The sequence below is a fragment of the Protopterus annectens genome, chromosome 8.part0, assembly GCF_019279795.1.
Source record: "Protopterus annectens isolate FY-2018-M chromosome 8.part0, PAN1.0, whole genome shotgun sequence".
Taxonomy (NCBI): Eukaryota; Metazoa; Chordata; order Ceratodontiformes; family Protopteridae; genus Protopterus; species Protopterus annectens.
This window is the reverse complement of record NC_056741.1, coordinates 1,169,731,068-1,169,744,080: the sequence shown is the minus strand read 5'-3', so window position 1 is coordinate 1,169,744,080 and position 13,013 is coordinate 1,169,731,068. Positions and strand designations below refer to the sequence as shown.

General features: G+C 36.7%; 1 protein-coding gene across 1 annotated transcript in view; it reads left to right on the top strand.

Moving 5' to 3' along the window:
• LOC122808422 overlaps positions 1-12,425 on the top strand; it is a 164,187-nt gene extending 151,762 nt beyond the window's left edge. The window contains exon 4 of the mRNA XM_044079384.1: positions 12,043-12,425. Coding sequence (XP_043935319.1) covers positions 12,043-12,425 — 383 coding nt within the window. The remainder of the gene's footprint in view (positions 1-12,042) is intronic.
• Positions 12,426-13,013: the final 588 nt, after the last annotated feature.

Below are 13,013 nucleotides of genomic sequence, written 5' to 3'. Positions count from 1 at the left end.
GTGATAATTCAATAAAGGTGTTTAAAAAGAATTTCAGCATATCTGGACTTGTGGCAAGAAAATTCTAAGTTTTGGTGTGTTCCTCTTTTACTAGCATGTTCAGTCATGTTAAGGGCAAATAAACAGTGCATGAGGATGTTTCCCGTTTTGTAGATGGGACATATTTAAGGATTTTTAAAGGAATACTGCAGCAGTTATCTTATGAAGAAAAGCAAGCCGAATGTGTTACTTGTTGAACCACTTACACTGTTGTTAACAACCGACTGTACTCTTGTAAGGTATTACATATCATGGTGGTAATGTTTTATTTGTTCCTGGCATTGTATGGTAACTGTTTCTTATGGTATTAAAATGGATTACATGAGAAGATGAGTGCTATGCAAGTTATACAAAAGTCAAATTAAGCACTACACACATTTATAAATAACTAAAATATTAATAAATGGCCAGATGTGGCCTACAGGTCTAAAACATACAATTTACTAAGGTTTCTATCTCAGTACTTTTACTGCAAAAATCAACTCCCAGTTGCTAGTCTGCAAATTAAAATGAAAGTTATATACATACTGTGATGCTAGATCCTCATTTTGTCTTCTAGGATGGCAGGATGATCTTATTTGCTGTGTAAAGAGAACAGATGTGTCCAGAAGGCTTGAATAGGCAGATACTTTTTTTAGTCAAGTTTTCCTTTTCATCAGTATGGGTAATTTTCTCCCTTTTTCTAACTTTTAGGGGGTTTTGTTCTTGGTTTCAAAAAGAAGAAAAAGAAACTGAAAAAGTGAGGTTGGATATTAGAGCTCAGATTTATATGGCTTTTAGGTTAAATCTTCCATTAGTCACTGCTTTGTACTTTGGCTGCTTAGTATCTCCTGAATGGAGTTGTTTTTTTTTGTTGAATATTGTCTAAAATGCTGGAACTTGATGTTTTTGAATGTATTTTCTAATTTTGCTATTAGGGATTTTGTGATTTAGTCTTAGGATAATCTTAAATAATTTCCAAAGCATATTTCTTGACTGTTTTGTCTAACAACCTGTGTGGATTTCTTTATCTGTTAACTTTATTTTCTTTTGAGTAGCTTTCAAAAATTTTAAGAGACTAGATCTGTGTCTTCTTGGCTCTAGAGTTCTCCTGTATCCAAAGTCCTCAAGGTCATCTTTTGTTACATTGTCTCGCTGTCTCTCAGTTCCCCATTGCTTCAAAGTCCACATGAACATCAGCTTTACCACTTCCTCTGTCTCAACTCCAGAGTTCTTCTGGCTTTGAACTCCTCATGGTCAGCTGTTGTGTATCTGTCTCAGCTCTAAGTCCCCCCCCCAAACCTTGAAGTCACTAAGATCATCTGCCTTTCTGCTGCCTCCCTATAGACTCTGGAGTCCCTCTCACTTTGAGGTTCCTCACACCATCTGTTTCTGGCACTGCCTGGTGTTTTTTCTGTCTTGGCTTGGGAGACCCTCCAGCACCGAAGTTCCCAAGCCACCTGCTTTGATGCTGTTTCAGCCTGAGCTCTGGCATCCCTTGTCTCCATAGGCTTGAGACCTTTTGCTTTAGCACCTAGAGTATCTCAGATTCAGAGCTGCCTCTGTTTGAGGTACACAGTAACTTGCACTTCACAGTCCAGGTCTCAGCTCTGTAGATCCCTCAGTTCTGAAGACCGCAAGATAATTTTATACTTCATGCCACTGTTTTGATATTGACTTTGGAGTCTTCTTAGACCATGGGCCATGAGATGAATTCTGTTTATGTCACCTCCATCTCAGCTACAGAGACCCCTCATTTCTGAAGACTATGATGTAATCTACTTCAACGGCATATCTACCTTGGTCCCAGAAACCCCTTGGTTCCAAAGACCTCAAGGTTATTCTCCACACAGCAGTCGCCATCCAGTCTAATTTGTCTAATCAGTTTCTTATCAGAGTGATGTGATGGCTCCTGCTCTTTGTCTTTGCCAATAGTGCAAGAGAAGCCAGGTTCATGCCTCTTTTTTCTTAAATCCTCATACGTGGACCCCACACAGACATATACACACACACAGACACAGACACACACACACACACACAGAGACACACAGACACACACATGCACACATGCACACAGACACACACACACGCACACGCACATGCACATATTAATCCCATCTTCAACGTTTTAGTATTGAGGCATTCTTGATACCAAAACCTGGGGTTAGTGGTGTCCAGAAACCAAGTGTTTGATGATAGGTGTCCCCTGGGTTGGGTCAACCCATAGGTTTTGGAGGCTTCCCTACCTCTTGCATTTTGGAGTTTAACAGGACATCCTTTTGGGTATCTGCCCTGGAGGCCTTTGGATCCATGCAGAGACCCATGTAGACCTGCTGCTGGATTCATCAGGTCATAACCCAGACTTGAAATTTTGTGGAGATCCTCTTCTTCCATCAGGAAGGGGGTGTTATGTGTTACATTTGATCTTGCCTGATCTCCCAATATGCATAAACATTAGTCACTCTTCCCTGGTTATCAGCAACCCACACCGATAAGTTCAGAACTTTACTAAAAGTCAATATTGGCACAAACCTTTGCAAAAGGGAAGAACCCTCACTTTTCCACCAGGAGGAGTCCAATTTTAAATCCTATGTCCTTCAGGCAAGAGCAAGTGTCAACTATCATATGACCTGTTCCTTTGGTAACACGGGAGACATTAGGTAGCTCGGTGCACCTAGGGCATTGATTCAAGGTGCATTTCAGAGGACCGACCTCTTACTGGAGTTGCATGCAACCATTGTCACTGTTAAAGTTTGCATACGGCTTACAGTTGAAGACTAAGACAGGAATACAAATCCATTTGGCATAGACACAATAAGTATTCAAAAAGTGCTGTACAGTTTTCCTTGTAAATTAAATGGGTTTGTTGCATGACTGTCTTCTATCTGAATTCTTGAAAGAACAATGAGCTTTTAGTTCCTAAGATGTTTCAGTGCAGGCCCCACTGGTAGACCAGTTTCACCTCTGCCTATGTTTTTATTTATTTATTTATTTAAATTTGTTGACCGGGAGTGTCCAACTGGATGTGGGTCCATTTTCAGCGGAGGCCCGGGGAGAAAAGCTCCACAATAAAATAAACAGACAGTAGTTACATTGGATTACATAGTGATTAACAATTTAACATAGAAATAACTTACAACATATTTACAGATGAAGAACATAGTACATCAGTAGACAATGTGGTGGTCAAATATAGCTCAGTATAAGACAATGGACACTGCCTATCAGTAATGTGTCTATATACCTTCTGCTGTTGCCGACATATAGTACATTAAGGACAACAACAGCCCTCCTCTTTGGTCACTGTCTTGCCTGAGTGCAGTGGTGCATTATGTCCTAAGTTTCACTTCACCTTTCAGTTCTTTGGATTCCATTTGATGGCTGGGAGTTATAGCTAGCTGAAAATCAATCTCTTCCTAATGCATTTCAAGACCTGTCAAGAAACCCTTTCAGAAAGAACATCTCTACAAAGAATGGCAGCAGTTTTGAGCAGCTTTAGCTCTTCTTCAGCACAAACAATTCAAGATTTCCCTACAAACCACATTGGATCTGGAGTCTTTTCAAGGGGCTTTTTTTTTTGATCCTAAGGGTAAAAACACCTCATACTAAATTTGGACAGAAACGTATTGGATGGGTTTTTAGTGTATGGGGCAAGGAAAGGACAAAGTAGACTGCTTTCAGATTTGTTGCTCAAGTACCCTTCAGGCAATCATGTGGCTTACTACCAAAGGAATGTCTTTCAGCTTCTCCCATTAGAGGTCACCACAGCAGATCACCGGTCCACAGATTGATAGGCAGTGGGCTTTTACAGTATCAAATTGCCAGCCCAGTGCCCAACTTTCACAGAAGGCACACACACACACACACACACACACACACACACACACACACACACACACACACACACACACACACACACACACACACACACACACACACACACACACACACCTTGTCTTTAAAACTCACTCGACTGCAGGGAGGACATGCAGATTCCAAACAGAAGGCACCCCAAAAATCTTGCTTTCCCTCCAAGCTCTCTCTCAGCTCAGTTTCTTACTCCCCTTTTCTTAGACTGAAAGGGCATCTTCTTCTATTAAGAATTCCAAACATTAAGACATCCTGAAAGCTCCTACACTACTGACTAGGAGAAATTCATAAGTAATGAGGGTCTGTGAATAGCATTCCACCACAGGCTCAAGTTTCACCAGAGTGTGTGGTTATAACCCAATTACAGTCTGTATTGGCTCAGAATGTTTGGTTACCTATTTTTCTGACTAATTCCCCACAATTTCTTTATTCATCTGATTCAAGATTAACCCACCTTGTTCCTCCTTTAAGGACTGTGGGGATTTTGCAGAGTCAAAAGTCAGTTTTAAGACCTTGGGATTTAGATGCTGCACTCTCATTATGAGAGCACACAATGCATAATTCTTAATGTCCAACCTCTTCTCCTTCCATCTTGGCTTAGGTTCTGTGACCTCAGAACCCTTTGATTCTTATCTCCCGGTGTCTTCGGCAGCTGCCTACCCCATGTATAGTGGTCAGTGTTTTACATGAAGTTCCATTTCTAGCTCTATCATATTTCATCTTTTCCTATCTGTTGTACCTGGTTACCTTCTGGATTAATCTTGGAGTCTACTTTACTTAAGCAGTGCCACGTGAAGTCACCATGACAGTTTGTTAGCAATGGATAATAGTTTATTGGAAATGGATAATAGTTTATTGGAAACCATAATATAATACTACAGTTATATTTAAACAGCTCCATTCTTTCTTGTGTCATGAGTGAAGATGTTCTTGCCATACCTAGCTCCTGGTTGTGGACTGGGAAACTGGGAATGTGAAGTTAAGGCTGTCTGCTTTGGAGATTTAGCAGCTGCTCACCTGAGATCTCCTCTGTGAGATCCACTGCCATCAGTATTCTTCTGCAAGGTTTGACCAAATGCCTTTGAACCAGAAGCTTCTGTCGACCTAAACTTTCTGTTTTGGAAATTTTTGTTCTAGAGGCTAAACAGTATTTGTACCTCTGTTCCACAGGAGGAACAGTCCCAGGAACATTCTAGTGAATACTCATTCTCAATGATTTATTTTATGTTCATCAGCAGATGTTCCCTGCTAATCATAGTTCTACAACAAGTGGCTTGCTACAGGGCAAGTGTAGTTTTCTGGAGTTTTTCCTTGGCTTACTCAGTCATAGTCCCCCTTACCATGGTCTCCTCTAGTCCATCCTCTGGAGTTCAGAACCATTTTACCACTTCCTTTTCTCACTTTTTTAGGTGATCCTGCCTGTGATGGCCTTAGACTCCAGCTTATTTTTATGACTTAATCATATACTCATAACCTCTCAAAACTTCAGCTGGGAAGAATGCTGAGAGTAAGTGAAGCACAGACAGCAGCTGGATAATATATGAAGATCTTGATCCTTTTCCTGCTCTCCTGGTCTTCATTTTGTAGTTGTGTGCATCTCTATCTTCAGAGGTTCCATGCATCTGTGTTTCTTGGAAGAGAGTTATCCAGCACTTCTCTCATTTGTCTACCTCTTCAAACTTTTGTGAAGGTCATGCATGATCTTCATGTCCATGTGTAGGCATTACAAGGTCTGCTGTTGAGATACTTTCTTCATAAGTCCTCCATGAATAGTCTCAGAGATGCCATAGACCATCTTTGGGCTGGAACATAGCTCTTTTTAATCATGCTGCTATTACGGTTAATGTTTCATTTGTGGAAGATAGAAGAATGATAAGATTTTAGAAAGTCTGTGCCTTTCCTTTAGACAATGGAGACCGACTTTATTTCAAAATTGTTTTGCGTTTGTACTTTATGTGATTCAAAGGATAGCTAAAATCAGACTTTTCACTGTTTTCCTTTCCTCCCGACTTCTTTTCAGCTAGGGAGATAACCTAAGTCAAAAACAAAACCACCACTTGCTCAAAAAATGTGTCTATAAATCAAGATTAGTTGAAAAATGGAAAAGAACAGACACATCCAGGCTGAAGATGCCAGTATAAAATACTTTACTATGTGCACAAATCATAAGCGCTTTCACAGTTCGCTTCTTCAGGTATAAAACAGCACAATAAAACACACCCTTTAAATACAGTTTTAAAATCACATGACAAATAACATTTTAAACAGACACTATACTTAAAGAAAAATGTAATATACCGACAATATAAAATAAAATATGGCATTAAATAAATAGAATATATACATTTTTTTCACACTCTAAAATATCTTTATTATCTCTTCACTGATCTAGATCTAAGTTTAGGTTTCAAGGGGACACACTCATTCAATCCACTACCCGCATCCCCTGTCATTCTAACTATCCATTTTGATTCTTATTCCTCTGTCCTCAAACGTTTATCACCCAACCTAACATCCTGAAATACTTTACCCATCACTAAAAACTTAAAGAAATGACTAGAGTCAGTATTAGCACAAGGGCATTCATCTTGTTCTTCTTAGCAATGTTGTAAATATGTTCTCTAATGCGCTCTTTAATAAACCTGTCAGTCTTACCAATATAGAAACTTCTACATCGGACACAATAGGCAAGATATACTATATGCTCCATTGTACAAGTAGCTGACACATTAAATGAGTAATCCCTATGCTGGTCTGGATGAGTAAACATACCACCAGTGTCAAGATATTGGCAATAGTTGCACTTACCACATGGTCTAGTGCCTGTTGATTCTCTATTGGCAGGATCTGACCTGGTGTAATATAGCCTCCTTCTCAGTGATTTAATATTTCTAAACATAAACCTAGGTGTATTATCTATATGGTTCAACAATTCAGAGTCTGTAGTAAGGATGTTCCAATGTTTACTGACTATATTCATATAATCATGAACATCCACTGTATAACACAAAGGGACTCTTAGTTTAGTACTGGAATTTTGGCCTCGCGTGGACTTGACACAACCTCTTTCCCTAGATGAGAAGAATGGTTGTGCATGTGTGTGCCTTTTGCTTACTACATTCTGCACATTAGGTGTAATAATACAGTCATCATAACCTCGATCACGCAAACTGCTCATGGCTGATTCAACCTGCAACATGAAATCAGTATCTTTAACATTCAAACGAGAAGCCCTATAAATTTGATTTCGAACCACATTTTTAAAGACATTGGGTGGATGTGAACTCTCTCTGTGTAACAAGTGATTAACATAACACTCTTTTCTATGCAGTCTAGTGTATATCTCACCTGCCTCATTTCTAATAATAGTCACATCTAAAAAGTCCATTTCTGTAATAGAATATTTATATGTAAATCTTAAAAAACTGGGATGAATTATTCAAATATTCCACAAATTCAATAAATAACTCAGGGGTACCTCCCTACACGATGAAAAGATCATCCACAAATATACAGTAAATAGTAGCAAAAACCAAGAAAGAGATGTCCACTCTGCCAGCAGAGACAATAATTCAAATAGCAGTACAAAAAACATCTTTATTCCAAATGGCGAAACAAATGTGCAAAAATAGAAGACAAGCGCTTTCACCCGGATCCTTCCAGGCTTTATCAAGTCAAAAAAAAAGCGCTTGTCTTCTATTTTTGCACATTTGTTTTGCCATTTGGAATAAAGAAGTTTTTTGTACTGCTATTTGAATTATTGTCTCTGCTGGCGGAGTGGACATCTCATCCACAAATATCCTAAATAATAAGATATTGCATCTATAAGGTCCCTGTAATCTATACTGTAACTCCCAATCAACCAACACAGCATTTGCATAGCTATTGGCACAAGATGTGCCCATAGCTACACCATTGCACTGTTTATAGTATTGCTGTTCAAACACAAAATATTGTGTTGCAAAACTGTCTCCAATAATTTGACCATCAGGTCAATTTTACTTTGACTATATTCTGAAAAGGCTTTCAAGAATCTCTGTATGCTGGAAATACCATCAAAATTAGGTATAACTGTGAAGAAAGAGACAAAATCCATGGTGACAAACATACTATTAACTTGTCTACCTCCCTCAACGTAGCTGTATAAATCACCAAGAAAATGCTCAGTGTCTCTTAATACATGGTCTAACTTGTTAAGAATAGGTCTCAGGTCCTTTTCTACAAAAATAGAAATTGTTTCAGTAGTCCAGTTTCTACCTGAGACAATAGGTCTCAATGGTGGATTTAAATAATCTTTGTAGATCTTTGGAAGACCTTGTATAAGTGGTATCGTGGGCTTACTAATAAAAAAATATGAAAACAAGCCCTCATCTATTAAATTCATATCCAACAAACATTTCAACAAAACCTGTACATCATAAGTGATAGTCTTCATTAGTGCAAATGTAATTTTTCCATAAAATAAAGTGTCCTCTAACATATTACACTTCCTATCTACATACCAACTGCGGTCTAATACCACAAGTGGTCCTCCCTTATCAGCTGGTCGTATAACAATGCTGGAATTAATTTCCAAACTTTTTAAAGCATCTTTTTCTTCCTTACTCAAGTTAAAAGTTCTCTTACCACATGGGGCTTTAACTTGTTTAGATTTTAAAGCATAAATGTCTTGTATACACAATTTCTCAAATGCAGAAATCAAAGAGTTCATCTTCAGAATAAACGTACTAGTTTTTTTAAAATTGTATAATCTACATCATTACTAACATTAGTTTCAACATTTTGTTTATCATGCAAGACTTTAAGCATTAAATTCCTAGAGAACAATTTTATATCAAAAATCGCATATGTAAAATCAGTATACTCTGTAGGCACAAACGACAAGGTAAATGCCCTTGCAAAGCATTTTGCTAACACTGACTCTTGTCATTCCTTTAAGTTTTTAGTGATGGGTAAAGTATTTGAGTATGTTAGGTTGGGTGATATACGTTTGAGGACAGAGGAATTAGAATCAAAATGGATAGTTAGAATGAGAGGGGATGCGGGTAGTGGATTGAATGAGTGTGTCACCTTGAAACCTAAACTTAGATCTGGATCAGTGAAGAGATAATAAAGATATTTTAGAGTGTGAAAAATTTTTATATATTGTATTTATTTAATGCCATATTTTATTTTATATTGTCGGTATATGACATTTTTCTTTAAGTATAGTATCTGTTTAAATGTGATTTGTCATGTGATTTTAAAACTGTGTTTAAAGGGTGTGTTATATTGAGCTGTTTTACACCTGAAGAAGTGAATTGTGAAAGCGCTTGTATTTTGTGCACATAGTAAAGTATTTTATAATGGCAGCTTCAGCCTGGATGTGTCTATTCTTTTCCATTTTTAGGGAGATAACCTGTTCCTTTACTTGGATGTTCATCTTTAGCTTGGAGTTGTCTGTGTTGTACAGTTCTGTCAGGAGAAATGTACAGTCTTTCATTCTCCTTTCCTAGATATGAACTAGATTCTAGAGTATTGTGATTATGATATTCAGTTGACTATGAATACATCAATGGATTGTCTTTGAATTCAGGGTCTAAAACATGTTACCATTTCCCATGCATTCCCTTTTCAGGTACTTTGGCAATTATATGATCTGAACTGGATCACCAGTACATGAGTAGCAATGGATAGGAAATTCAGCACAAGATCGATATCTTCTCATTCTGGAGTAAAAATTTCAGATGTTGTCTGTTTTGACAGCGGACCATAATGTGTAAGTTAGCAAGTAAAACCACCACAACATCAACGACTTTCACGGCAACCTAATTTAATGAAAATTAAAACCAAGACTTAGTGCTTTCACCTATTAAATACACTAGGCATAATCAGAGTCAATGTAATACAAAACCCAATCCCTTTTATATATATATTTTATTCACATGACTAACCTAATTAAAGAGTCTGATTTAAAACAATTAATAGGCAACAAATTCATTAAAGGAACTGTGAACTTATATAAAAGACATAAATCTATAAATCTATATACAGGACAGCTCATTCAAAAGAACACTTTTAAAAAATGCTTTTTAAAACACTAATAAAAGCACAATTCAAGAACAACTGTATCACAATTAGATAAAAAAGCACATATTAAAAGTACAATAATAAAATTATATATTTTATACATCCTATAAATACATCTATTCCTTAGGTATAAAACAGCGACAGTAAAAAGTATTTCAATACATTTATTTCAAACCTGCATAGACCTCAGTTTCAATATGATAGCTATTGAGCAACAATCATTAATACTTAGAGAATCTGTGGCATTAAGTCTTAATTGCTGCATCGTTTCTCTAAACTCCAAAAGAGTGTTATAATCTCCTCCCATGCCATGACAAAATAAAGCATTAGTAGTTTTCTTATTCTTGATGACATCAAGAATAAGAAAACTACTAATGCTTTATTTTGTCATAGTCTGTCTTGCACCAATTTCGAACAAGTTTTACTTTTTGTTATAGACAGAGTGAATCATAATGACAGGAAAGGAGATTATAAGACTCTTTTGGAGTTTAGAGAAAGGATGTGGCAACTAAGACTTAATGCCACAGTTTCTCTGGGTATTAATGATTGTTGTTCAATAGCTAACATATTGAAACTGAGATCTATGCAGGTTTGAAATAAATGTATTTATATATTTTTATGTTGCTGTTTTATACGTATGGAATAGATGTATTTATAGGATGCATAAAATGTATAATTTTATTATTATTGTACTTTTAATACATAATTTCTTATCTAAGTGTGATATAGTTGTTCTTGAATTAAATGTTTTTATAAGTGTTTTAATAAGCATTTTTTACAAGCGTTCTTTTGAATGAGCTATCCTGTATATAGATTTATAAATTTAAGGCTTTTATATAAGTTCTCAGTTCCTTTAACAAATTTGTAACCTATTAATTGTTTTAAATCAGACTCTTTAATTGGGTTAGTCATGTGATTAAAAAATATATAAAAGGGTTTGGAATTTTGTATTAAATTGACTTTGATGATGCCTAGTGTGTTTAATATGTGAAAGCACTAAGTATTGGTTTTAATTTTCATTAAACCTGGTTACTGTGAAAGTCGTTGATGTTGTGGTGGTTTTACTTGTTTTATTTGGTTTAGTATCACCTTCAGTGATTACTACGAGTTTCATAATGTGTAAGTTGCTTTAGGGTCTATTAGTCCCCCTTTTTTCTCTCATCTGTTTTGGTAGCACTGAGGAATGTATTACTTGGCCTTTACTTAAGAGAGATAATGTGTGACATGGCTTTTGGAGCTTGTACAGTGGCTTTCCTCAAAGCCAAGGTCCTTGCTTGTTTGTCCATGACAAGGAGTAAGATAATGTGCCTATGCTTAGGAACTACATTGCTTGAAATTGCTTTTACAACTTGCAGTCTTCTTCAAGGATTAAATCCATTCTTGACATTGACTTTTTACAGGATAGCCTTCTGTTCCTTCCAGGTGTATTTAGCTGGAGAGTCTGTCCCTCAGGTTATTGTAAAAGGAAAATAGATTAGATACGATACTTTTGTACTTATCATAATGACAGATCTGTAATGTCTTCTTCCATCTGTTGCAATCAACCTTCCTGCCTCCTCCAGTCCTAATTGTCTGTGTAGCATTTTTGGCCTGGAGAATCCTTTTAGTTCATTCTGCAGTTTTTTTGGATACAATCTTAATCAGTTGTTCCTTTGTGACATCCTTAAGTTATATTCCTTGTGTTAAATGTTGTCAGTCTGCTCTGGGGTGGGTAAACTTGATCTGAGGAGATAGCATGTAGTGTTGGATTTTGGGAGAGGAGCCCAAGTCTTGAAGCTAGAGTCTGATATCTTGATGTCATTGAATCTGATTGGATCCGATACCCCACAGGTTGAAGTGAACAGAAAAGACAACACTGAATCTTATTTTTATTGACTTGTATATTAACTTATTATACTTAAGAGAAAAAGCTTTACTACATATTAGGCATATCTCATGAGAAATATTAATAAATTCATGTACAGCACATTAATTCTGTGCTGTATTGACTTGCATTATGAGACAGAAAAGGTGTTTTACCTCTAAACTATGCTATGTTTTTTAAATAATCAGTTCTGAAAATAATTTAAATTATTTCCCCTACAGAAAAACCAAAACCTGAGACAAACATCTCCAATCCTTCTGAAATAATAGCAACTGATGAACAAGAGGTAACTCTGCTAGTGACACTGAGCTCAGGAGGAAAAATGCTAGAAAGGGCACAGTCTGGCAATAAGGAAATTCTTCCAGCAACTTTTAAATGGTTCCACCCTAATGAAGGCGAGATCCCTGGCAATGGAAATGATAAATACAGGATATCTTCCACAACACAACAGTCAGTGTTTGTAATATCTGAATTTGCTGGAGAAAAGGACAGAGGGCTATACAGATGCACAGTCACAAACATACTAGGAAGCGTGAACTTTACCTTTCAAATCAACATTAAACCAGGTAACAGCTGCATTACTACTTTATTTGCATGTGATTGAATTGTTATTGACAACAGAATTAGTTTTGGAGCAAGTTAGAAATCTGTTAACTCTGTTACTTTCTAGACCATCTGAAAAGCTGATATCTAGCAGTCTGTAAGAACATAAGCTGAAACCTATTCAACCTCTGCATTTTGCAACCATACAAGTATCTTAACAGCTTTATTTTCTCATACTTCTTCTCCCAACTCTGCACATCTCAGACCATACCTCTCAACCTGGAAACATCAAAAATCTGGATAAATGCCCATGGAAAGTAGATGCAAGTGGCCAAAAATTGGGATGCTGATTAACATAAATTTTTCACACATAATCATATAACCCACTCACTCCAATGCAATTGTGGGATATCAACATGAAGACTGAAGTCATTGAATAATAATAAATAATGGCAGACATTTGAATTTCAGCCTTCATATCCCTCAGAAAATACATAATAATGCAAAATCTGTTACTCTAGCAACTGTCTGAGTTTACAGGAGCAATATTTAAAATCTGTCCCTTTTGTTTTTTGAGTCTTTGACTTACTATTATTTTTGGCTTTGTCCAGATATCTTGCTGTGAGAGATTGAGTGGTATGGCACCTGT